The sequence below is a fragment of the Aulonocara sp. 'chitande type north' Nkhata Bay genome, linkage group LG20, assembly GCF_057382095.1.
Source record: "Aulonocara sp. 'chitande type north' Nkhata Bay isolate Kocher_YH1m ecotype deep benthic linkage group LG20, A_spYH_male_GT1.1, whole genome shotgun sequence".
NCBI lineage: Eukaryota > Metazoa > Chordata > Actinopteri > Cichliformes > Cichlidae > Aulonocara > Aulonocara sp. 'chitande type north' Nkhata Bay.
The window spans coordinates 35,207,017-35,232,415 of NC_141363.1; the positions used below are offsets into that span (position 1 = coordinate 35,207,017).

Here is a 25,399-nt window from a genome sequence, read left to right on the forward strand (position 1 = left end):
CGTTTGAAGCGTCATGCAAAAGAGTTCGTGCATCATATTAAACCTATATACAAAGAAAACGCCTTAGAATAAAAAATTTTACTTTCAGGTTTAGAGAACTAGCTTTTACAATGAATGGGTTTTGTAGCAACATGTAAATTTTTTACTTTGAAACTGTTGTCCGGTATTATTCCGTCTCGCTTGAAAGTCGTAGTGGAAGTCGCTACTCGCATACTGGCTGTACCAAGTTTTTGCTCGCTGGTGCCAACGCCCGGCGAAACAGACTGCTTACGTTAGCTAGCAGTGACACAAGAGGGACACGGGTACGTAGCTAAAACATGTAACTGGCATATTGGGAAGTTGTGCAGTCGTCCGATTTTGTTTGTGAACTACGCTTTTCTATATTGACCTCATAGAAACTAATGGAGCGTTTGTTTACACCCTTACGTTATCCGGCTGCTAAACTAGCTAACAAGTTAGCATTGCGTTAGCAGAGTTTGCTAAATGATGCGCAAACATGATTCAGTTGCCAGTAATTATTTAAGTAGTTATCGCCACATTTTGTGACTAATCTAAAAAAATGTTTACATACACTAAACGTGGGAAGGTAATTTAAATGAGTAAGCAAGTCATTAGCTAACGTTAGCCTTCAGACAATGTTGTTGATAGCTGGGTGTGACTCTTAGCTGTTTAATTCTAGAAAACTCCGCTGTTCTACTTGGGTTCCATCGTCTCATTAAGAAGTTATTCGCAGTGGATACGACAGAACATTTTAATAGCTTAATATTGTCTCTAGGTGTCTAAAATATTGAATATTGGCCTAACCTTCGTCAGTTGTCACCTCCTCCTTGCAGGTAACGTGATAAACGTGATTGCCAGCAGCTTCAGAAAGCACAGAGATGCAGACTATCAAGTGTGTGGTGGTGGGTGATGGAGCAGTGGGAAAAACCTGTCTGTTGATTTCATACACCACCAATAAATTCCCCTCAGAATATGTACCAACAGTAAGTTTTCACAAACAAAAAATAAATGTTTTCACTTCAATGTGCATCGTGGTTCAAAATATTCTGACATGTAACTTATTCTATCGCAGGTGTTTGACAACTATGCAGTAACTGTAATGATTGGGGGTGAACCATACACCCTTGGCTTATTTGACACTGCAGGTACAATTCATTTTAGTTCCACTTTTAGTTAAATGTGTTAGTTTTATTTAGTCTGTCTCTTGGTAAATTATTTATGTGTATGTGTGTGGTCTCTCCTTAGGTCAGGAGGATTATGACCGGTTACGACCTCTAAGCTACCCGCAGACTGATGTCTTCTTAGTGTGTTTCTCAGTTGTTTCACCTTCCTCGTTTGAGAATGTGAAAGAAAAGGTATATGATTTTATTCTAAATACAGAATTTTTTTGGTTATTGAAACCCCGTAACCTGAGAAATTCCAAAATGGTCAAAATAGTAAAGAACGTGAAATACTGATAATGAAGACAAAGACAACAAGCAGATCATGTTACCACAGATAATGGTCCTAATAAAAGAGGTTGGGGGGATTTTTTTTTTTTGTTTGTTTGTTTCAAGAACCAGACAACTCTTGCTGCTCCCTCCCATTTCTTTCTTTCTCTCTTTCTTTCTTTTCTCAGTTGCTGGATAATTTATACTTTGATCACTTTGGAACAGGTTTTGTGGGGAGAAATGCCAAGTCACTGATATGGATTCACCAACATCCCACTAGACCAATACCTCTAACCCTCATGTAGTGGCCTCCCACTATAGGATGTGAGGGCCGCCCAAAACAACTTTAACTGGTCTAGATAAGTAGAATTGTAAACAATATGCAATAACTTTAGAGATAAAAGAAAGATTTATTGCACACAGAGCAGAAACACTGCTTGACCCTTTCTGTGCCACCATGGCTACTTCTAATGAGGATCATCCTGAGCCATCCGTGGTGTCCAAGGTTATGACGAGCATAGTTTAGCAATAGTAGTGATGGTTCTAGTTTTATTATTGTAGCTTTTCCCCCCCTATCGCTCTATCCTGTAAAAATATCAATTTGGACTGAATAGAGCCTCACATTTCCACATAACCTCACAACACGTTCATACACATGCAGCTCAGTCACACGCACTAATTTTAATGAAATGTGAAATATGCAAATATATACCTAATGTATGCATGTTTTGTTTGTTTGTTTTTTCTCTCTGTGTGTTCCACATGTTCTCTTTCGTTTTTTTTTTTCTGTCAGTGAACTAGGTTACAATGTTGTGCTGTGATTTCAAGACTGTATTTTATTTATTTTTTTTATCTTTTACAATCTGTTGTAGTATGTAATTCAGCCATACATGTTATGTGAAAATTAAGATAACATGGTTTGGTTAACACATTCTCTACTGAAGACACAAAACCCGGCCTGTACTCTTACCGCTGGTTCTAAGCCTGGATAAATGGGACTTTAACAGCAGGTGTAAAATCTATGCTAAGTCAATTTTGGACCAAATTAAAATGTGACGACCCCTTGTAAAAATAATGGAGAAATTGAAAGTGCCTATTTTAATTTTAGGAATTGTAGAAATATCTGGTTAGTTTGTGGGTTTCTTTTTCTCTGTGGTCCTCCAATAATAGAAAAGTTTATGAAAATGCAGTGCATTTTCTGGCAGTCATGTAAAATAATCTGTAGATCCCTGTTTTTGATGAGTTTGTTTTGTTTTTTCCCCACCAGTGGGTTCCTGAGATAACTCACCACTGTCCCAAGACCCCTTTCCTGTTGGTAGGCACTCAGATTGACTTGCGTGATGACCCGTCTACAGTGGAGAAGTTAGCCAAGAACAAACAAAAGCCAATCACTCCTGAGACAGCAGAAAAGCTGGCTCGTGACCTTAAGGCAGTCAAATATGTTGAGTGCTCTGCTCTAACACAGGTAAGATCTCTCATTACACAATACACTAAAAACTGCTGTAACAAGCATGTTTCTGAATGCAATCTCTTAACATGGGTAGAAGTGCTTATGTTTTGCTAACACCACTTACCTAAAAACTCCCATCTAACACTGTGTACCTGTCTTTCTTCCTCCTTTTCCTCTTGCTGTAGCGGGGATTGAAGAACGTATTTGATGAGGCTATCCTAGCTGCTTTAGAGCCCCCCGAAACTCAGAGAAAGAGAAAATGCTGCTTGTTCTGATGTCTTCTTGAATCTTGCTTTGCCTCTCGATCGTATGCTGCTCATTCATTGTAAACAAATGTCTGTTACTAAAATAAGCCCCATGCTCTTTCAAACTTTAAACCTCTGTACCCATTAACCTTTTTCCTTTGTTTCATGTGTGCTTTCTTTTCAACTAATCTCAATAATTGTCCATGCTGCCTATTGACGATGGTGCCAATCTTTAGTTCTTCACCTTGCGGACGAGTCTGTGTAACCTGACATGTCTTTGAGGGGTGGTGGGTTGTTTTTGTTTTTGTTGGGGTTTTTTGTTGTTGTTTTTTTTTTTTTGTTAAGCAAACATTCCCTTACATTAGCATTGAGCTCATCCGTTGTACCCTATTTAAGCATCAGTGCTACTGTCTTTGACAGTAATATCTTTTTTTTTTTTTCTACTGCAGCATCAAAATTTTCACAGGCTTTTGTCTTTAAGACAACTTGATCACGAGGGGAGACTTGTATAATGTTATTTCAATAAATGAAAATTTTGATTGCCATGCTCCATTTTTACTCAGCTTTCTTTTGCGCTCGCATATTTCCAGAAAATGGCTCTGTTTTGAATATTAATGTTTTGTTTCCACAGAAAGGATTAAAGAATGTGTTTGATGAGGCAATACTGGCTGCCCTGGAGCCACCTGAACCTAAGAAAAGACGTAAATGTGTTCTGCTCTAAGTTTCGCAGCAGTCTTCACACCAGTTTCCAAATCTAGGTTAACAGTACTGAAGAGGTTTTCTGCACAAGCACATTCCACTATAAGTTGAGATATTTTTAAATATTAGCCTTCTCACATACTTAACCTTAAAACATACTTTGTGTAAGACTGATACACTTTGTCATAATTTGATGCCATTGAAATTTTGTACACAATGTGAACACTGAATGCTGACACTTAAGAAAATTCTAAGGAACACTTGGAAGTAATGTTTTGGTTTGGCCACGTTATCTTTGCAGAGGTTTCCTTGCAAAAGAAGTGATTATGCAAAGATATTTTTATAGAGCTCCTGTTTCAAGAGTCCTATAAAATAGAGCTTTAATAAATTCCCTTAAAGTTATAAATTTGCATTGATTTACTACTTAGGTGTCTGTAGTTGCAACATACTGTAAAGCCTGCTGTCATAAAATGCTTGTTTAGGGAAAGCTCCACTTAATCTTCTCAACATAGTCTTAAGGTAAATGTAAGAAACCTAAAGAAATATGGAACTTCTGGGTATGTTTTTATCGTCGGTCTGATAAAAGTGGAAAATCTATTTCACTGTTACTATGAGTTTGAGTACAACTATATCCAAGTCATTTGCTTTTTCTGACAAGCATCAAGGAGACGATGTATGTCCTCAGTGATCATCAACAGATGGTAAAGTTAAACTTTGTGGAAGTGTAACTACTCCTAATGTTTGGCCAGTGACCTATATTGTAAACTGCAGCACCATTAACAGGTTGAGATCCTGTAGAAGTTATTAAATTACTTAACTGATAATTATTGCCTTTGACTATCCCTTCCTAGATTGTGGGCTTGAATTTAATTTGTAAATATAGTGAAAGTAACTCGTAACTTATTGACTGAAAATTTGTATGTCACTAATGAAAGACTGAAAGAACCTTAGCTGAAATCACATTAACCAGAATATATTTCTCTCTTATTTTTTATTCAATTTCACAAAGTTGGGACTGTATTTTTGTTTGTAATAAAGGTTCACAATAAAGCAGTATTATGATTATTAAATCCTACTTTCAATATTTCATTTTGTCATGTTATTAGATGGTTCAAACTTGAGAACCTGCCTATAGTTACACATACATACGTTTGAACTACCAAAGACATCAAAACTGATTATTCAGTCATTTTTTGTTACAAATGTTTATTATCAATAAGGAACAACAGGTCAATGCAAACATAGTTCTATCGTTGGTGAGCCAAATAACACTTCTAAAGTATTACAATAGAATTCAGATAAACCCAGGATAATCTCATTATTGAGGCATTATTGCCTCAAATAATGAGATCAGCCACTGACGCCTTCATGCAACTACAAATATGTTCTCACCCAAGTTTTAAAGTATATGAAGGAAAGGTCAGACACAACGTTCAAAAAGCCTGAGAGCAAAGCTGTATTTTTTTTTTTCAGGAATTGCAATAGCTCTTTGGTATTTAACCAACCTCAGCACAAAAATATGGTGATGTTAGAGATCCCCCATTGTGGAGTTTGTAGTCACTGTGGCTACATTACATGAAGAATGTTTCAAATGTTTTCTACAAGCCTGTTTAGATTTATGCATGTGCACTGGTGGGGGAATAAAAGACATGGTACAAAGTAACTGTAAAGCACAACAATACACTTTCATGAATACAGTATATGGTTTAATGTGTTAACATTTAAGCTCACATTATCATTTCCAGTTCTCACACTACAAAATGGAAAGAACAAAAGGCAGGTATCTTTAAGGCAAATGCATAGGTTTGGTTTAGGGCTGTAGCAATAATGTAAACAAAGTCACACTGCCAGACAAGTAAGTCAAGGTACACATGAACCCTTTCACACATGAATTATGACAACCTCAATCATCATTTTTTCACAAGTATTTTTATTCATCTTTAGGCATGAAAAGATGAATAAAATACTTAAGAAAAAAATCCTGATTGAGGTTGTCATAATTCATGTGTGAAATAACAATAATTACAACGAAACATGTCATACAGGTATAGCAACATTAAACAGCCAGTGGGTGGCAGGGTATGGAGTGACACATCAGTGTCCAATGTAGTGGTTTATGTGCAAGTATAGAAACAACACTGACACAAATACAAGAAAACAGCCTTTGAATAGCTGCAGCGACCACTATACGTGAAAGGGTTAAATCACTGGATACTCAGTCATCTCATATCTGTAACGGAATACAAACATATCGTATAGAAATCATATTTGCACATTATTTGACAGAAACCTCATATAGCCAAAAGGACAGGTTTTGTCCCCAATAACTGTGTAGACAGTCTAAAGCAAACCAATCACTCGGTGGAAGTAACTGGCTCCTGGTTCAGTAAAACTCAGGTGCTTGTGTCTGAATTAGTAGATGTTTTTATAAATGCCTGAAAATTTCAGGTGTCCCATTACATCTGGCATAAAGGTAATACAGCATTTCCATAAAGAAACAACAAGAAATCACAACGGAAAAACAACGAGAAAATACAGTGGTGGTAGTTTAATGGTCTGGGGCTGTTTAGCTGCCTCAGGACCTGGAAGGCTTTGTGTGGTAAATGGAACAATGAATTTACCAAAACATCTATTTCCCAAAACATCCTGAAACAGAATCTCCTGCCATCCATTCATGACCTCAACCTAAAGCACACTTGGGTTCTGCAGCAGGACAACGATCCAAAATACACCAGCAAGTTCACCTCAGAATGGCTTAAAACAACAACAAAATGAACACTTTGGAGGGGCCTAGTAAAAGTATTGATTTCAATCCGATTGTGGCATAACCTTAAAAAGGTGGTTCATGCTCAATCAGGAAGGGGCAAACACTTTCTCAAACCAGGGTATACAGGTAATAGCTTTTCAGATCTACATTAAGTCATGCTTCTCATTGCACCATAACGTCTCAGGATGATATACACACACATATACAAAACTTCCTATTCCAAACCTTGTGCACATATATTAGTCATAGCTCCAGAAACATGAATGGATGATAAGTAAGATGTAAGAAGATAATGCGCAATTGTAGGCAAACTGTCAAAATATGATGCTAACTGTCAATATAAAACAGTCAAAAAACAGTTTTATCCATTTTGTTGGTTTAAGATGCAAAAACATCTAAATTAAAAGCAGGTTAAATAAGTTAAACATGATTAGTATAATTTCAGAGAAAGTTAGTAAGCACATGTTAGATGAATCCCACCGACTACATTTGTAGTCTATGTGTCCAGTGTTGGAAATAACTCAGAGCTGCCAGTAATGTGAATTCCAAAATGTCCTTTCCACCACCTTAAATCCCTCCCTCTACGTGTAAATCGAATGTATCCTACTCCTGGTCCATATTTATGAAACACATGGGTAATCTGAAAAACAAATAATCAGTCAGACAAAAGTTGTCCTTGGGTTTTCATGCAAGCGTTTTGTTGTCATACCTGTTTCCATTCTTCACGTCCTGTGCCACAGTAAATAGTCTCAAGTGAAAAGATCTCAATAAGCTGCTTCTTTTGATCTAGCAACTCTACCCGGATATCATAACTGCCGCCACAGTCGAAACGTGAAAGAATCCTAAATCAATAACACAATCCAATGAAAAAAAATCATTGGATTGGATACACAAACATGTATCAATAATCATTTCATCTTAGACTGAACTTTATGAGTACAAACTGTGCCTGGTGAGCCATATGTTTAATATTTAAACCTCAAAAACCTCTAATGACACAAAAACTGATAATTACATAGTACTTAGGTTGAGAAATAGATTTTTTTTGTAATTTTTTTTTTTTTACATTAGTGTTATTTTCATGTGCTTTTCATTTTTATCCAATGACATTTCCCATTTTATATGGAACATGGCCTTACTTGTGAACAGTTACACTCACTGGCCACTCAGAAATGCCTCAATTTTTCATGGCATAAATTCAACAAGGGACTGGAAACATTCCTCGCGGACTGTATTCAAATGTTCTCCACAGTCAATCATTTTGCTTACATCTACTTTTCTTTAATACGATTAGTTATTAATAAGCAGTCTGTTAAAGACCCCATGTTTATTCTCACCAATCAGATATTTTGATATCTGGTTGGGCATGATCCATAACAGATGGACTGTAACCTTCCTTCTCCAAGTCAATCAGCTGTGACTTTATGCACATTCTGTGGGGGAAAAAATGGTTTTCATGCTACATAATGTACACACACACATTAATAAAGCAGGACACTTGGTCTCTATATGGTGTCAAGACCAGGAAATAAAAAATATAAGAACAAAGTAACCGTAAAGCACAACAATACACTTTAATTTTTGTTTTCAAATTTCACATAGTGCTATATAGTATATGGCTTTCAAGTTTCCCTCTTAAGCATGTGTTAACATTTAAGCTTACATAATTATATCCAGTTCTCACATACTACAAAATGGAAAGTAAAGGCAAGTATGTGTAAGGCAAATATGGATTAAGTCACATGCTGGCTTCCGGACAAACAAGTCAAGGTGCACAATAAATCACTGAATACTCATTCATCCTACATCAACAACAGAATGCAAATATAAATCATACTTGCATATTATTTGTTCAATGAAACTGGAAGGGTTCTTATGTCTGAAGCAGTAGCTGTTCTCACAAATACCTGAAATTTTCCAGATAAAATAAAATAAAATAAAAAAATTACAGGAGAACACAAAATGTTTAATTTAATCAAATTATACAAATGCATCTTACAAATCATTACACAAAGTAAAATTTTCCAAACATTTTTTGTTTTAATGTTGATAAATATTGGCTCATGAAAAGTTGAGAGGAACCAAACCTGAAAAGTAGAGAGGAAGTGGAAGAGAATGGATGGATGGGCTCATGAAAATCTGAAATCCAGCTACAAGGTAGTGATCATTTTATTTTGAATTTGGGTAAACTTTTAGATGTATTTGTACATGAAATAGTACTTAGCCTGTCAAATTAAACAATACTCTGTAATCTTCAGTATTGACATCACAATGACAATCACAGAAAGCAAGTTTAAGGTGTTATTTAAGGTGTTCTGTGTGAAACATTAAAGAAAATAGCTTTTCACTGGAAAACTTGTGCACATACAGAGATTATAGCTCTGGAAACATGAATAGATGGTCAGTGAGATGTAAGAAGATAATGTGCAATTGCAGGCAAATGCAGGATGGAAGAACTGGACAAATTCCAACAAGCTACGTGTTCACTGCTGGACATATTTCAACACTGCTGTCTGTGACACGTATTCCATACCATCCAGCCCAGAACTGTGTGTCCTTGCCACCATGCCTAAAATGAATGTATCTCACTCCTGGTCCATAGTCCCGGAATACATGGATCATCTGAAAAATAAATATCAGTAAACCAAATATGCTGGTGGGTTCTGCACTGTTACTAAACTTTATTAAATTTCACTTTGTACATACCCGATTCCACTCCTGATCATTCCACTGATCAAAGAAAACAGTATCAGGAGCATAGGACTGGATAACCTTCTGCTTTGCATCCAGCAACTGCACAAGGATTGAATATTCACATCCACAATCCCATCGTGGTGCATACCTGTAACGAGGATGTATTTGTGCAAAGATTAGGGATCACCAATCATATCAAGCTACGTTTTTCTCTCTTATTATTCAAGCCTTAAAAGGGATATATTCCTATATGTCATCAGTAAGTTTTGTTTAGTTCCACGGTTTCAAAAACTAAAAAACCTTTTATTTTGGGCATGACCTAAAGGTTTTTGTTAAGTGCAAATTTTTTGCACAAAGTAGGGTTTTCAAACTTTATCTCAACACCATTTTCTATATCAACAGGAAAATTCTGACCCCATGCCACAACAACAGAACTATTTGCAAAGAAGTCATGTCCCAAAAAATGTAATTTAGCAAAGCAAGTTTAGAGATATTATTTGTTTTACAAACGATTTAGATAATTTCATTACAGATCGAGAAATATTTAAGAATGTATTAATAAACCAAAGGCCACAACAAACATGACAATACTTAACATCTAAATAATTTAATTATTGTATAGAAAACCTATATTGAAAATTTAAAAATGAACTTTTCTACTATTGCAAAAGTAGAAGTGCTTATTATCTTGTCCACATCTGCCTGCAGTCTCTCTCTCATTCAATGTTCACACAGCTCCGCTTACATCCTCAGTGCTGCTCTTCAAGCCCACACTTGTATGATTCGGCTGCTCTGCTCCAGGTTTCACTCTTTTTGCTCAGATTAGTTCTCCACACTCTGTGATCAGTTCAACTACAGTTTCCCCGCTCCTCTGCACAGACAGCAACCTGCCCGGTTCTCCATGTGTCCGTAATCCGCACTGTCACATCTCAATTTTCCATCCGCGACACATTCAGCCTGCAGTCATTTTTCATCTTTAATCTAACTACAGTCCGCTAGCAGCTAGGTTAATAATAACAGATGGCAAATATAGCTATCAGTTAATTGCTAATAGAGAAATGGTTAGTGTTAACGTATGCATTTATAATAACGGGAGCTTTACTAACCTCTCGAAATTCTTGAAAAGTTTTGTTCAGTGTTATGAGGATTTACTATTTCATCTAACAGCGAGAGGAGGAGCTATGTGCCTGACTGTCTGCATTGGTCCTGTTTAAAGTTGTGTGTCAGCTAGAGAAGGCCCAGATGGCTCTGTTGGTATCAATGCTGTTGCAAATGAATATTTTTTGTATTGATTAATATCAAAGTATGATTTTAACAACCCTAATGTACATTTTAAATGCTTTTAAAAAGTGTAATTAAATGCTTTTTGCAACTAACTAAGGAACTAACTAACAAACTGTTAGTATGTCATGTGTATTCATCTCACCAATCAGATATTTTGATGTGTGGTTGGAGGTTATCCATAAAGGCTGTGCTGTAGCCTTCCTTCTCCAAATCAATTAGCTGCTCCTTTGTGCACATTCTGCAAAAACAGACATGATTTTAAAACAGTTTAACATTTAATACTAGTACAGTGGTCCCTCGCTATATCGCAGTTCACTTTTCGCAGCCTCGCTGTTTCGCAGAGTTTTTTTGGTGCAATTTTACATGTTTTTTTTCTTTTTATCCTTCTTCTTTTCTTTTTTTTTTTACTGGCTGTAGACCATTTTCAATCAATCAATCAATCTCGTGGCGTGTCTCCTATACAGTACAGAATGCGTTCAGCTTGTCAAATTTACATAAATCTTTGCTAGCAGAAGACAACAAACACAAAACACAACAGTGTCGACGTCAAAGGATTATAAAACGCATTAATTGAAACCAAACAGTCAGATAAGTCAAACTTTACTCAACTCATTCTTCTTGCTTCCTCTACTTCCGTACCATTGATTCATTAATGTTGCATTCTCTCGCAGCTGCTCTATTCTCATGTTCTGGCCCTGAAAACAGGGTTTTGGTTTTATTCTACAATACTGGACTTATTTTTCTACGAAGGTTTGAACTTTGAGAGTGTTTAAACGAGAGAGAAACGTGTGAAAATGTTGATGCCTGTCTGAGAAAAGTGTATAAAGTGTGTAGTGAGGTGTTTTACAGCCTTAAAACATCTATAACAATTGTAAAATATACAGTTCACTACTTTGTAGATTTCACCCATCGCAGATTATCTTTAGAGCGTATAAACTGCGATAAACGAGGGAACACTGTACATCATTTGAACTAAGCATATAAAAATAATGGTCATTTATTTTTTGGAGGACCACTGGTAAATACTCACCCATAAGAGGTCACAAAGTTTTTCTTGACTACTTCATTTGGATGTGGCACTATAACGTCCTCTAGGTTCCACCCATCACCACCATTCTTTATTGTCCAACCTGCCATGTTTTCTAGGAAAGAAAGAAACACAGAAAAAGTTTGCATCTTATTTTAAACAAAAAAGGTTTTTCAAATCAGTTGTTGAGCTTCAAGGATTCTGACCTTCTCCTCTTGTATTCTTGAGGAGATTTCTTCTTTTCTTGCATAAGAAGTAAAATAACCTCCAGTCTTCAGGTGTTTTGGAAGAATCACAGAGGTTGTATCCTTCTCTTCTACATCTTACTCTCCATAAAGATTCACTGTCAGCCACTTCTTTCCACTGTGAGCACACCAACCGACAAACATGAACCACCTGGTCGGCCGGAACACATAGGAAGATTTCCTCCAGGATCTCCAGAGGAACAGGGAAGAACTAAACAAAAACAAAAAAAACAACAAAAAAAGCATTGATAAGGTGGAGCTTTGAAAAATTAGTTTAGTTTTCCATCACTGCACCTGGATCAATAGTCCCAGCTGTTTACATAATCTCACCATTTGAACTACATCAGCATTTTACAATATTATTGATTTCCACAGACAACACAAAAAAAAGAAAAAGAACAAAACAAAAGCTTTTAAAAAATTAACTTTTCAAGCACTTCATTCATGAACTTTCATTCACAGGGTGGCTATAAAGCACATTTGGATTCCTTCTAAATGAGGTTCCTTTGTATTGCACTGAAATAGTAACTATTTAAACTGTTTTAATCACAAAACCTAGAAACCAAAGATGTGTATGTCTTGCAGACAAAACCCTGCCTCTGAATGTATTTTTCTTTCTACATAAGGATTGTTGCTAGACTGGAATTATAAAAAAAAAAAAAAAAAAAAAAAAAAGAAATGTTCTGTTGTGCTATGATTGTTTTCTTTTTCTTCTGATGACAGGCAGCTACTGATGACTTAAGCATCAGAAAAGGTTCCCCAGATGGTAAAAAATGTCAAGTTGGCCATGTTGCTTGTTTAAGTGACACAAATCTCCCTTTATTTGTTATGATGCAAGTTCAACCATCCAGCTAACAACATCCTAGTTAATTCTCTTCATCTGGATGTATTGTTTTTTTATTGGGAACAATCATTTCATCACTCATCCAAGTGACTTTTTCCATTCTCCAAATCTGAAGATGTTTCTGAGTCAGTCATTATGTGATGATGATCACATCAGTGTGATGCATAATCCTCTCTGCAAAAGTTTTACATTTGTGCCAATAGACGCAAAACCTTTGCACCTCTTTACCCACAAGATTCCAAAACCATTTTAGCTTAAAACCTGCGATTGTTCAGGGAATATAAAAGATAAAATAAAAGACATCAAAGGATCCCATCTGACTCACTGGATGGGCCAGTTTCACCAATATTTCATTATATTTTGCATTCTTTCTCCTTAATGCAGATTTATGGTTCAGCAGGAATTATAGAAAAGGAATTGCAAACCCATTTGAAACTCTGTAACCTGGCGTTCACGTCTCTAGGGGGCAACCCCAAAACCCTGTGATTGGTCTGTTGAGTACCCTTGTTTCCTTCTCCAATACTGCTGCGTCTTTACCTGACAATATAAAGCGCAATGAGGCAACTATTTGTTGTAAACTGACACTATATAAACCTGAACTGAACTTTATCACTTTGCTCTTTTCCGTTGCTGGCTGATGGACAACAAACAGCACATGCATAGACAACGCTCATTCAGCAGTTACCTTGTGTTTAAAAGTCCAGTAAGGCACTCACCTCTTGAGCCGAGGACGAGGTTGCCTGCTGTGCTACAACGTAGCTTGTGCCAGACTTTGAACTCGCAGTACCATAGCTGTGACTTGCACCCATGACTTTCGTTTTCCTCTTCATGCCCTGCGACGAACCAAGGGCTGTAAAGTAGCCTGATGTTACTATACCCCCCTCGCTGTCTTCTCTAAAAACAAGTCTTTTCTAACGTCGTTGGTGCTGACCCACTTGTAGCCGACAACGCGGAAGTGCAGCTAGAGATAAGGTCCAACTGTTTTATAGATTAGAAGTCATAATGTTACAAGACTAAATTTAACCAACGACAAGTGACTCGTTTAATTTCTACAGTCAAAGTAATCACTTACGGGAATGCATGGTTTGTACTCTCATGTTACGTTGCCCTTCCTGTCAGTTGCGGTGGTATTTACCTCGAGACATTCGAGTCGCCCTTCATAGGCGGGGTTATGCTCTAAAATGCTACAAAGGTAGTTCGTCCACAACAGTCACTCCCACTGTGATTGCACTCTCTAGCACGCAGTAACTGAAGAACACAGACTGATTATGTTAATACCGTAAAACACCGGGGATACTCCGGAAAACATACCTAGCTAACACTCTTCTAAGCCTTCTTGACGGAGACTTCCGCTATGGGTCATCCGGGGATTTTCCCCCTTTTTTAAATGAACAATTTCGAACAGCAAATAGACACTATTCATCAAATCGTTTCTATCAAATAATTTACGCAGCTTATTTCATATATACTGTAAGAAAGTTTTAAGGTATTTCTTTTTCCAGCTTTCAAACAACTTGGAATATTTTTTAAATATAATTTTTAATGCTAGAAAAGTAAATAATGAATGATAAAAAAAAATAACAATTAATAATAATTAAAATGTTGTATTATACAAGTCTTGATGCATGCTCAAATATCCAGGTAAGGAAATTCCAGGATTTCACTTCACTGGGAGAGAAATCACTCATTCAAGTGACTTCTCTCCCACTGAAAAGCGCAACGTCCAGCTGAACAGATTCAACATTCTGGGTTATTATCCAACATTTCACATGTCTGCACTGCATAAAATCACGCAGAGATGAAATTTTCATTTTCATCTCTACGTCTATGGGTTTAGAGGATCAGTTACATTTGTATATCCGTTAGGGTTAAATACTCACTCAAAAGAGGTTGCAACATTTGTTTTGACTGCTTCATCTGGATGTGGTCTCCTAAGCAACCCACTGATCGCCACCATTTCTCAAGATCTCCCAGCCATTCAGTCCTTCTAGAAAATAAACAAATAAATAAATAATAGTAATAGTAATGGTGTTTTAAATGTTTTGGATTTATGTGAAAATGAATCATACTACTATGTTAAGTAAAGTTCATTTTATGGTTACTTACCTTCTCCATTTGGATTCTTGAGGAGATTTCTTTTCTGTTTGGACAAGAAATAAAACAACTTCCAGTCCTGTTTTTTTGAAAAACTACAGATGGGATACCCTTCTCTTCTGCACCTTTTTCTCCACAAAGATTCGCTGTCAATCACTTCCTTCCACTGATGGCATACTAATTGACAAACACAAACCACCTGACAGGCAGGGACATTTAGGAAGATCTCCTCCAGGACCTTAAAAAAAGAGAACAAAAACAGAAAGATAAAGAGAGCACACGGAGACAAGGACAAAATATAAACTGTTAGAAAGAAGTCAGTGATGTACACTAGTAAACGCATAAGGACTGAAATGTTAAGTGCATCATGTGCCGTTCCCAGCAGCCAGAGTTTATAACAAAACAACTAAGAATGTTTCAAGGTCACTGGATTCTGCCCTAACTGGGTTTTATTAAAAAGGACATTTTTAAACCTAATTTGAGGAGATGTCTGTAAATCAAATCGAAACTGGGAGCTGCTTACAAGGGAGAGAAGCTTGATAGCTGAATGCTCTGACTCACAATTTGCTTTTGGAAACTAGGAACCAAAAGCAAACCTAGAATAGAAAGACCTCCACTGGGATGATATATTATAATGAGGCCTGGTCCCAGTAAGTATTGCTGTTGTACAATTTTGGATTCAATGGAGGTCTTTCATGGAGCTTTTTGAACAGCCTAATAATATGGAATTACAACACAAAAAGACTACAGTAGTGCAGATTACTACTATTTACAAACCACGTTGGGTGTGACTGCTATCAGAACTGAAATCTGATATTGCAAAGAGAAGTCGAAGCGACAACAGTCTGACACATTTTAGACTCCTTAAAAACATGAATCATACGAATCTTGGTGCACTATATCTATTACTCCACCCAGCAAAGTGGGGGTGAGATATATCATAATTGTACCAATGTTCGCCTGTATAAAATATTATCCTGTTTATATTTAGTTAGAAACAAACTTTCTGGGGTCATTGGGGGGTTTGAGGCATTACTTTCCCAGCCAAAATACAGGAAAAGCATTTATTTCCAACTAAGAAGTTGTTTTTTTTTTATTAAGTGCATATTTTCCTTTTTAAAGAGTGGTGTCTTGGGCAAAATGTTTGGCATTTACATTCAACTGAATGTAAAACCACTAGGCGTGGTTGCATTACTCGTCCAGCCAGCAGCTGACTGTGACTGGGGCCTAAAAGTAAGTGCTGGTGAAAACACAATAGAAGTAATTAAGGTGCATATTTTTATTCTTCACTCTAACCTCAGTAGTGGGTCACTATAACAATGCGTTTACATCACTACAGAAAAAAAAACGTTTGTTTTCTGTAAATGAAAAATAACAAATTTTAAGATCATTCGAAATTTCGACCTAACTTTTTTAAGAAGCAAGCTTCGGCATGAGGCAGCCCCTTCGGTTTGACATAAATAACTGATGAGGGAAAAATGTTATTACTTGTGGACAAATATGGACTTTTTGTATCAAAATGTGCGAAACAGCAGAAATATTCTAAGTTGTAAGTTCTGAAACAAATAAAAATAAAAATGTTACAATTATGCACGATCGTAGTTCTTCTGTATCTACTGCATTGCTATGTTTTGTCTGTCCCTCCTTATGAGGATCGTCTTTTCGCCTTCATTGCGGTTTGATGAGAAGTTTTACTTTCCTACAGGAATTTAATATCCAAACGAGGCAGGTTGATGTCAGATTTTGTGTATTTGTGGATAAACTGCCATGATCGATTTCCGGTGTATTGGAGATTTTGCGACTGCGGTCAATTTTGCGCGAGGAGGATAAGGTGACTAAAAATGCAATTAACGCGGTTTTTGTTTCTGTTAACCTGATCGGTTCTATATTTCCAAGTAACTTTTAGGGACTCTTACATCTGCATTGAAAGATGAGGCTGACGCTGTTGCAGCTGCTGAAGACTTCTTAGGCGGACTTTGGTCCGGGTCGGAGCTGCTGCTTTCATCCATAGTGCTCCTCACGTCTTCGACAACCAGTCCAGTCCATTAAAATGCTCGGTCCTCTGCCGAAAGAGTCTTAAGTAAAGGGAAACTGAAGTGAAACAGACGCCTAGATTTCAATTAGTCAACTGACGTGGTTTCCAGTAAATTTCATCCCAGGCAATAATAGTTCAACAACATGAGAGATAGATTTTAATCATATGGCATTTAAACATAGGTGCATTCATGTCTTCAGTCACACAGGCACTGCAGTTTTTGTACAATACAGTACAGAGAACTCTGTTATAAATTACACCCAATACCAAAAATAAATGGATACCAAAGAGCCGAGGACACCGGGGAATTAAGATGGTAGCCATTGATTTTGGTGTCACATCAGAATTCTAAGCAGGCCGCGACCCAGTCCATAGACACAGATTAATCCAGTCTGTGATGATTTTATTCCTCTCTGCATATTTAAATGAATATAAACACAAAAAAGTAAATTCACAATTTCTGCGTAACAGAGACTTGAATCCATGTCGTATCTAAAACAGAGTTTTATCCATCTTCTGTTAAACAGTCAAGAGGTGAGTCTTTTTGGTCAGCGGGAGAGTGCTCCTATGTGTCTGCATCAATCCTGTGAGCTGTAAAGTAGAAATAACATCCACAAAGTCAGATCGGGCACGCCGAGATGGCAGATAGCCTAGCACGGTATATCTTAACAGACATTTTCAAATAAATAAAAAACAAATAAACAAACAAATAAAAATCTCATGTTTAACATATCAAAAAGACTTTTAGATTTGATGTAAATTTACCCTGCAGTCTAAAACATCTAAAACTAGGACGAGTAAGACAGAAAACAAAAGTATGAATCTGCAAGTATGTTAACTCTATAGAAATTGTGGAAATGCTGGTACTGTACTCACTTCCGGCCACTTCGTTTGGTACATCTTGCCAGTACTGGGCTGGACCCTATTTTGCCTTCTGAGCTGCCTCGATTCTTTGTTGCATAGATTCAATAAAGTCTGGAAACGCTGCTCAAAGATTTTGGTGCATACTGATGGCATTACATTTACATATTACAGGAAATACCTACAAGTTTATAAACTCAGCAACAGATTTGGACCAGAGTAAACAAACTATAGGTTTGAAAACATCCTAAAACTCTTTAGACCAGGCAAAGGTTTTCCAGTCTTCCTTTGTCCAATTTTGGGCTGGTCTGAATTGCAGCCTCAGTTCCCTGTTCTTAGTGGATAGGAGTGACACCCAGTGTGGTCTTTTGCTGCTGCTTCAAGTTTCAAAGAGCTGTGCATTCAGAGATACTCTTCTCCATACCTTGCTTGTAAGCAGTGCTCAATTTAAGTTGCCACTGCCTTCCTATCAGCTTGAATCAGCCTGACTATTCACGTCAACATGCCATTTTCACCTAGAGAACTCACTCTCACTTATCTTTTTTTAAACACCAGAGATGGCTGTGTGGGAAAATCCCAATGGATCAGCAGTTTCGGAAACACTCAGTTCAGTCAATTTGGCACAAATAAATATGCCACCTTTCTCCCTCCCATTCTCCTCAGCAGGTCATCGTGACCGTGTCTACATGTCCGAATGAGATGAATTCCTGATATGTGACTGACTGTTAAGATAATTTGCATTTAAAAATGACTGAAGAGGTGTACCTAAAAAAGTGGCCAGTGAGTGCATAAGCATACTGTCCAAAGGACTTACATTGCTTTGGTATCCTGAGTGACTCCGTGTCTCCTGACAGGACTTGATGCATGACCCCGCGGAATTGATAGAGCACCTTCAGGCTCTTCTCCTCCCCCACACAGGGGTCGTAGAAGCCAGGGAGTCCTGACTGGAAAGGGAACACAAAGTCATGCAGCACTGCCAAGAGACTAACGTAGCGAGCCGTGGATGTCAACTTGTGAGGCTACTCTATTTTTCTGCAGGAAAACACTTAATTCTTAAAAAATTATTGGAATAAACACTATACTTGTAAAACTGACTTTTCAAGTGTTACATTTTGAGTTTGAAAGTCTTGACTTATTACCTTGGTAGCCTCAGTGAGGATGAGTTTTGAGTCTTTCACCAGACACTGCAGTGGCACGGTCACATCAATGACCTTTGCCCTCTCGTGTTTTCTGCTGTTGTCTGTGACGAACTTGCCGTACCAAGCGTTGAGGATAATGAGACCTGTTTAAGTAAGCAGCATCAACATTAAAACCTTTCTTCTGCAATAAAACATCAATAAAACACCCGTTTAGTATTAAGAGTTCAGAAAACCAAGGTTGACTATTAAACACAAATCTCTATTTTCACAGTTTGAACGTTATGTGCCAGCAGTTGCAGCTAAAGAGTCTGTGAAGAGACCAGTGAACTTTTTTTTAGTCATTTGTAAAAGTAATTTTGCAAGTGCGCAATAAAAAGACATAAAAACACCATAATTAATTTTAATCACAGGCTGCATAAACAACACTGTAACCATTTATGAGTGCGGTCAATTAAATAGAAAAGAGCAGCTGCATGCCTGTCACTACACGCACACACACACTGTTATTAACTGTTACTTTATAGGCCTGAAGTCTAAAGGACCGCCGATGATACTAAAAATCAAACAATCTCAACTGTGACAGGTGTCATAAGGCAATTATCGCTCGTCAAACTCCCAAAGGTGAAAATTGTGCTGTCTGCTCAAAGCTTTTTGTTCCTCTGCTTATCAAAGACAAACTAACAAAGAAGACTAATTATCACCAGCGAAAAAGAAAGTAGCAGGGTCACAAAAATCCACTAAAAACTATAGTTCTTTATTAACTGTTTTAGCTTAATTTAAAAAGAAATTGGTGTGAACAATGCAAGTTACCTGATACTCAAAGGAAAGTCGGTTTTAGTGAACCTCTGAAGAAGATGATTACAGTGTTTTCTATGTTTTTTTAAGTGTGTGGTAGGAATTATCAACAAGTGAAAACAGAGATTTTTTTTCTTTTGCTAATAAAGGATTTTTTTCTTTTGATGTAGCCAAACGCTGCAATATGTGAGAATTTACACTTTGTACTGAGCAAAACTCAAGCCGACATCAATAGATTTCGCTCAAAATGTAAAAAACAGCTCTGAATCCAAAATAATTATATTTTTTCTTAACAATCGGCTAAAAATAACATTATTTTCAGGATACCGCTTTCTTCAAATATTACTAATCTTACCCATCCGAGCCTCCTCAGCTTCAATAATCCTGCGCACTGACTCCTGCATGAGCAAGACCTTTAGATATGAAAAGAGACACAAATAATGAGGTTTTACATTGTGTGGATTAAACTAATGAATTTGACTAATGCTCTGCATTTTATCTAATCCCATCTCTCTCTACTGGCAAGAATAATACTGCTTGACAGACACAACACCTGCATCCCTTATCTAACGTTGACAACAACGCAGGATTGGCACTGCAGCTTGTAAAATACTCACAGCAGCTTCTGCCTCCTGTTTCTTTTTGGCTATATCAGAGGCCGAGCTCTCCCTTTGCTTCTCCAAATCTCTGTTGAGTTCAAAGATAAATGGAGAAATAAAATGAGCTCATAAAATCTGCCCATAATAATACATGTGGCGCTACTTCCAATAACACCGCTTGCGTGAAACAACTAAGGTAAAGAAAGTTTCTTACTGTTCCTTCTGGGCCCGCACATATGGCCGAATAATAAGCTGCTGCATGGCGAGGTAGAATACCAGTGGTCCCACTGTGGCGTAAAATACAGCACTAGGCAGGAGTTGGTCAGTCAGGTGAATAGGGAAGAAATACGTCTGGCTGGCTCTGTTAAGTCTGTGGATACAGAGTTGGTTTTAATATTTCTATCTATAGTCATATGCCTGAGGTTGAAAACACAGCAAAGTGAAAACACTGCAGAACTCCAGGTCAAGTGGGAGAGTGAGCTGTGCGCTGTTTCTCAGATGATTAATTTATGTGATATGCTCTCCTTAAGTCTGTCTGTGTCTAAAAATAAAATGTAAGCTGTACATACACTTGCTTTTAAATCATACCCCAGGAACACCTAACATCATATTGTATTGAATCCTGTGTTAACATGTGCAGATACACACTCCCAATTTGTGAAAAAAAGGAGAAATGGCAACAAGAAATTGAGGGAAACTTGGGAAACTCCAATGAATGGGAAATTGGAACAACGAGTTACACTTACTTAATCTTGAGGGAGACACCTTGGGGCACTCCCACGCTGACTGTGGCCCCCAGGACACTGTGTCGACTGATCTTCCTCTCGGCACCGTATTCTACCACAGTCCCAAAAAACCCTGATCTGCACCAAAAGCGCAAAGTTACAACCACTCTACCCATCATTTACTTTAACAGGCCAGTTCCCTGCACAACAATTATCCCACCCAAACTTCATTTAATAGAAACATTAATCACTCTAGAGTTTTACACCAGAAAAGCAACGTTAATATGACCTACAACAGGGGTTCCATTATGAACACATATTGCTCGTTAACAACATACTTTACTGAGCCCTTAATCTTCGTCTGGTCTTCATCCTGAAACTTGTACTGGTAGCTCATCATCATAAAAGTGTGAGGAATGCCAAGCTGCAGAGATAAAATGTGAGCGTTAATCTTGGTGATACTGTGATAAACGGCTGTGATTTTCAGTTAAATATCACTCCTGGCTCCTGACCTGCATTGCGAAGGTGAAATGGCTGCTCTTAGTGTCCCTCACTATGCTGGTGTTCATAGAAGACTGGATCCCCCAGCGCCACTGCAGGTACCCCATAGTGTTCTTGTCTAGGTGACGGGCCAGCACCGTGGTGAACCCAGGACGCACGCCTCGAGATGAAAACTGGAGCCCGCACTGAGCAGTCACAAAGCTGAGAAAACACGCAAAATAAAGAAATCGGTGAAATTGTTCACGTTGTTGCAAAAATATCGAGGATTGACTTGTTTTTCTCTAGCACTTCTAAGCATACAATCGAGGCGTCAAGTTGCGGAATATCTTCATTCCGAGGAAAGGTCCGTGAGTGTCTCCGGCTCCCAACTCTACCTGTTTAAACACAGACAGCAAAAACGTCTCACATCTTAAAATGTCATAGCGTGTTATTAAAAACCCACACACGCCTGTTTTGTGACAAATCCCAGCAATTTACAGTACTAGGGAGTGTGCAATGCCCACTGAAAACACAGCATACCTCTCCCCACCCCTTAGCTGATGTGACTCTTCTCAAAGCCAGGTTAATAGAGCCGCCTCCGTTTCCATTGTGGGTTGACAAGGACCCAGACAGAATGGCTGTGTCTTTTGTAGTGAGAGGAGCCTGCAGTAGAATACATAAAACTGTGAGTCCTGTTATTAGCATCAAGTCAAGCATCTTTCCCAAAAGCCATCACAGACTCATTGGCATCTCTTAATCCAATATATAGAAGAGCAAGAATCCTGGGGCAACCAGTTACCTCTATAGATTGTGATATGTGCATTTTGTTGATTTCCACATGTGGGACTCCACCTCCAACCATATCTTCATAGTCCTCTTCATACCGGTCAAAAAGGTCTGTGGCGTCAATACCCACACTAATCGTTCCCTGTGAAATTATCACGAATCGATACAGTGTTTATTGAAAATTCATAAAAAATGCACACCATTCCTGGGTTTTATTCACTTCAATGCGAGGTTTCTTATCTTCCCTCAAACATACCTTTGGGTTGGTCCTTTGCTGAAGTCTTCTCTCCTCTCGCTCTTTCTGAAGACGCTCATACTCTTCTCGAATCTCTGCAGGGGTTCTTTTCCTTTCCACCACCTGCAGGCAGAAGATATGTTATTTGAATGTAAACCGAGCAGAACTGACTGGTTGCAGATACAGGTTTACACTTGGAAACATAAATAAATAAAAATAAATATATAAATCACTCTCCCATATATTCTTCCTCTGTAAATATTTGTTCTTTCTGCATCATACTTTGTACAGTCCAGCATTATTAGATGAAGGCAAAGGTAGAACAGTTTCACACAAAGGCACCAACGCTACATTTTTTAAGGATGTTATTTTTTAATGCGTGCCTCTTGATGTTTCCATCAGCTTTCTCAAGATGTCGATATCCAGCTAAGAGATATTTGAACACTAACAAAGACAGGAGGCTTTTTCTTTTTGAATTTCTCAATATTGTTTTGCCAACTTGCAATGAATATGGTCAGAAGTTACAAGGTACTTTTGACTGCTCCCTTATTTCCCATGGGGTTACCACTGCAGACGGATCCACATATTTGATTTGGAACAGATAAGACTGGCACTGGAATTACACTAGCTTGTGAACCCCTGAAGACTGAGTTTGTGTTTTGGACCATGCATCTTTTCTATGAAAGACACAGACAAACCACAACACCACAGAGTTCTGAAAATTTAATTACAAAATTTACTCTACGCTTGGTTTTGACTAGCAATGCATGTCATATTTATCATGAATTCAATATACAGTATTTTAAGAATGAATAAGTTGACTCTTGTAATCGGTATTGTCGAAATTCAGAACGCTACAGAGCTGGTATTGAAGTTTTTCGCACGTGAAAAGGAAGTTATAGGTGTGTCAGTGTATATTACTTAATAGCAAACAATAGTTCAACACAACGACCATTCTTTCTAATTATGGATGTGATGTATGCTTCAGTGGGAAATCAACCGTGTAGGTACATTGTAACCGCAAACCCCTCTGAAACCCTACGATGTAAAGACCATCATAACCTGACATGCACCTCCCTCCCCGTAATTACATGCCACGTCAACACAGCCCATAACTAGTGATTATCATTGATTCTTTCTATTCATTTCTAGCTACTTTTTCACTGCAATTTATTTATTTATAAGTGAGAGGATAACAATCATTGCCTCAATATAAGGAATAATAATCACAGTATCAGATTATTAGGAATCTCAAATGTCAGCAATTTCCTGGAATGAGACTGCAGAAACTATTTTAACTGATTGTACAAAACTTGAGGGATAAATATGTTTGAAGACACCAGACATTGTGGACCCAAGGGAGAAAAAAGTCTATCGTTGCTGGCACTGGATGTAAAATATGACCACAAGGCACTCAATCAATCAATGGATCACACAGAACAATAAATGCTGGCAGCGACCTCAGCCACTCAACATAGGATATGTCATAGGCACTGAAGACGTCTAAACAAGTCACAAGTCACTGAGAGACTCACCTCCCATCCTTCAACATCAAGTCCTCGCTTGCCATAGATATCATAGATGGCACGTGCCTGAGGGTCACTGAGCACTAGAAAGAGATTCAAAATATAAACCATCAGTATGCTTTCTCTACGTCAAAACATACTCAAGAGCATCAGCAGTTCAACACAGGGTTGAGAAAGGAATCAAAAGGAAATGGGATCAATACTCTTCTTACCTTCATAAGCTTCGTGTACAAGGTTAAAAAGGTGCTCTGCTTGTCTCTTTAGTTCAGGATCCCGGTGTTTGTCTGGGTGATAGAGCATGCATAATCGTCTGTATGCCGCCTTCAGCTCCTCCTGCGTAGCCTGAAGGGAAAAAAAGAGAGCACAGCATAGTTACAACATAACATAACGCGGATTAAAAATTGTTTTTAAAAATGTAATCTAGCCTACCATTACCCCAGCATATTTTATGTTTTAAAATCACTCGGAGTGATATTTTTATAACCGATTCGGAATCAGTTTTTACCTTCCTTGCTTAAGAATGTGGAAATTATAATAACATTTATAGTTCAGTATACTTACACACTTTAGCCTGCCAGCAAATGGTTTTCTTTTGCATAACGAATTTTCAGATAAACACGATGCTTTTTGCTGCTACAAGTAAATAATCACGACCAAAAACGTCCGATTCCTGCAGACTTAAAAAGTCCATCTATACTATAATCAGCACTGCGTGTTGCATGCTGCAGCTCCGAAGTTACATTAGCTACTTAGCACTCTCCAAAGTACATGACATACATGTGAAATTGAAAATAAAACAATTGCCAGTCCGGAAACATCAGCTCTTAGATTGCCACATAAACACACCGATTCTCTGTCCTGCACAAGCAACATATTACGCTGCCAAAGCTGTCACCCACGACCCTTCTGTGCTCACTGAAACAACCGAAGAGTTAACCAATGTCGAGGGTCACTAGTTAGCTGCCTAGCTAATGTTTCATCTATGTTTGGGAGCAACGCTTTAATAACAGCAGTATAAAGTTTATAGGACGACCGATGCTGAATCCGCACACACAATCATTCAGATCCCAGCTGCATATTGTACCTCTCTTCTGACATTTAGCAGGGAATAATAATCATCACTGGCGAGCTCATCATCGTCTAAGGGAGACGCCATGTTCACACCCGGTCATCTCTTCTTTGTGCCACTTATGTCGCTCCAAGTCTCCTCTTCGCGCTCTGTCGCCCCCTGGTGTTGGGATGAGCGACAACTCCGCGGCCGTTTCCTAAATGCTGATACATTGCGACGCGGTCCTGTGCATATTTAAGTTTGAATTCATTAATTGCAGTTGATGTGCTTATGAGGAATAATGCGTAGGAAAGAATTATGAAGTAACCCGGCTTTTTTTTTGCTTTTGTTTTGTTGTTGTTGTTTTTGCACTGCAGCCATCCGCGAATTT

At 37.9% G+C, this 25,399-nt stretch overlaps 4 protein-coding genes across 8 annotated transcripts; 1 reads left to right on the plus strand and 3 right to left on the minus strand.

Annotated features, from left to right (window-relative positions):
• LOC147306126 (cell division control protein 42 homolog) lies at positions 1–4,911 on the plus strand. Of its 2 annotated transcripts, none has more exons than XM_086277148.1 (6): positions 1–302; positions 834–983; positions 1,073–1,145; positions 1,246–1,355; positions 2,698–2,895; positions 3,757–4,911. In XM_086277148.1, exons 2-6 carry the CDS (start codon positions 879–881, stop codon positions 3,844–3,846), a joined length of 576 nt encoding a protein of 191 aa, XP_086133274.1. In that variant the 5' UTR covers positions 1–302; positions 834–878; the 3' UTR covers positions 3,847–4,911. The 2 variants fall into 2 exon arrangements, with proteins under 2 accessions (XP_086133274.1, XP_086133276.1); XM_086277150.1 differs by lacking the exon at positions 3,757–4,911 and adding an exon at positions 3,066–3,675.
• Positions 4,912–5,810: 899 nt separating this feature from the next.
• LOC147306127 (F-box only protein 6-like) lies at positions 5,811–8,032 on the minus strand. The gene is made up of 3 exons (XM_086277151.1): positions 7,929–8,032; positions 7,301–7,433; positions 5,811–7,231 (listed from the first exon to the last, which is right to left on the minus strand). The coding sequence occupies exons 1-3, from the start codon at positions 8,021–8,023 to the stop codon at positions 7,088–7,090; spliced, it is 372 nt and encodes a 123-aa protein (XP_086133277.1). The 5' UTR covers positions 8,024–8,032; the 3' UTR covers positions 5,811–7,087.
• A 148-nt stretch (positions 8,033–8,180) lies between these two features.
• Positions 8,181–16,716, minus strand: LOC147306128 (F-box only protein 6-like). 2 transcript variants are annotated; one of them, XM_086277147.1, is made up of 9 exons: positions 16,696–16,716; positions 14,792–15,017; positions 14,566–14,672; positions 13,402–13,518; positions 11,803–12,052; positions 11,600–11,711; positions 10,712–10,807; positions 9,298–9,433; positions 8,181–9,213 (listed from the first exon to the last, which is right to left on the minus strand). In XM_086277147.1, the coding sequence occupies exons 4-9, from the start codon at positions 13,513–13,515 to the stop codon at positions 9,067–9,069; spliced, it is 855 nt and encodes a 284-aa protein (XP_086133273.1). In that variant the 5' UTR covers positions 13,516–13,518; positions 14,566–14,672; positions 14,792–15,017; positions 16,696–16,716; the 3' UTR covers positions 8,181–9,066. The 2 variants fall into 2 exon arrangements, with proteins under 2 accessions (XP_086133273.1, XP_086133272.1); XM_086277146.1 differs by lacking the exons at positions 14,566–14,672; positions 14,792–15,017; positions 16,696–16,716 and adding an exon at positions 13,758–14,134 and having other exon boundaries at positions 8,183–9,213; positions 13,402–13,663.
• An 86-nt stretch (positions 16,717–16,802) lies between these two features.
• dnajc11a (DnaJ (Hsp40) homolog, subfamily C, member 11a) lies at positions 16,803–25,175 on the minus strand. Of its 3 annotated transcripts, none has more exons than XM_086277139.1 (16): positions 25,045–25,175; positions 24,173–24,302; positions 23,970–24,043; positions 22,456–22,557; positions 22,213–22,341; positions 21,954–22,076; positions 21,735–21,808; positions 21,446–21,635; positions 21,272–21,357; positions 20,955–21,071; positions 20,423–20,578; positions 20,227–20,296; positions 19,965–20,022; positions 18,815–18,957; positions 18,490–18,619; positions 16,803–17,405 (listed from the first exon to the last, which is right to left on the minus strand). In XM_086277139.1, the coding sequence occupies exons 1-16, from the start codon at positions 25,114–25,116 to the stop codon at positions 17,380–17,382; spliced, it is 1,680 nt and encodes a 559-aa protein (XP_086133265.1). In that variant the 5' UTR covers positions 25,117–25,175; the 3' UTR covers positions 16,803–17,379. The 3 variants fall into 3 exon arrangements, with proteins under 3 accessions (XP_086133265.1, XP_086133266.1, XP_086133264.1); XM_086277140.1 differs by lacking the exon at positions 16,803–17,405 and adding an exon at positions 17,417–17,798; XM_086277138.1 differs by lacking the exon at positions 16,803–17,405 and having other exon boundaries at positions 18,210–18,619.
• Positions 25,176–25,399: the final 224 nt, after the last annotated feature.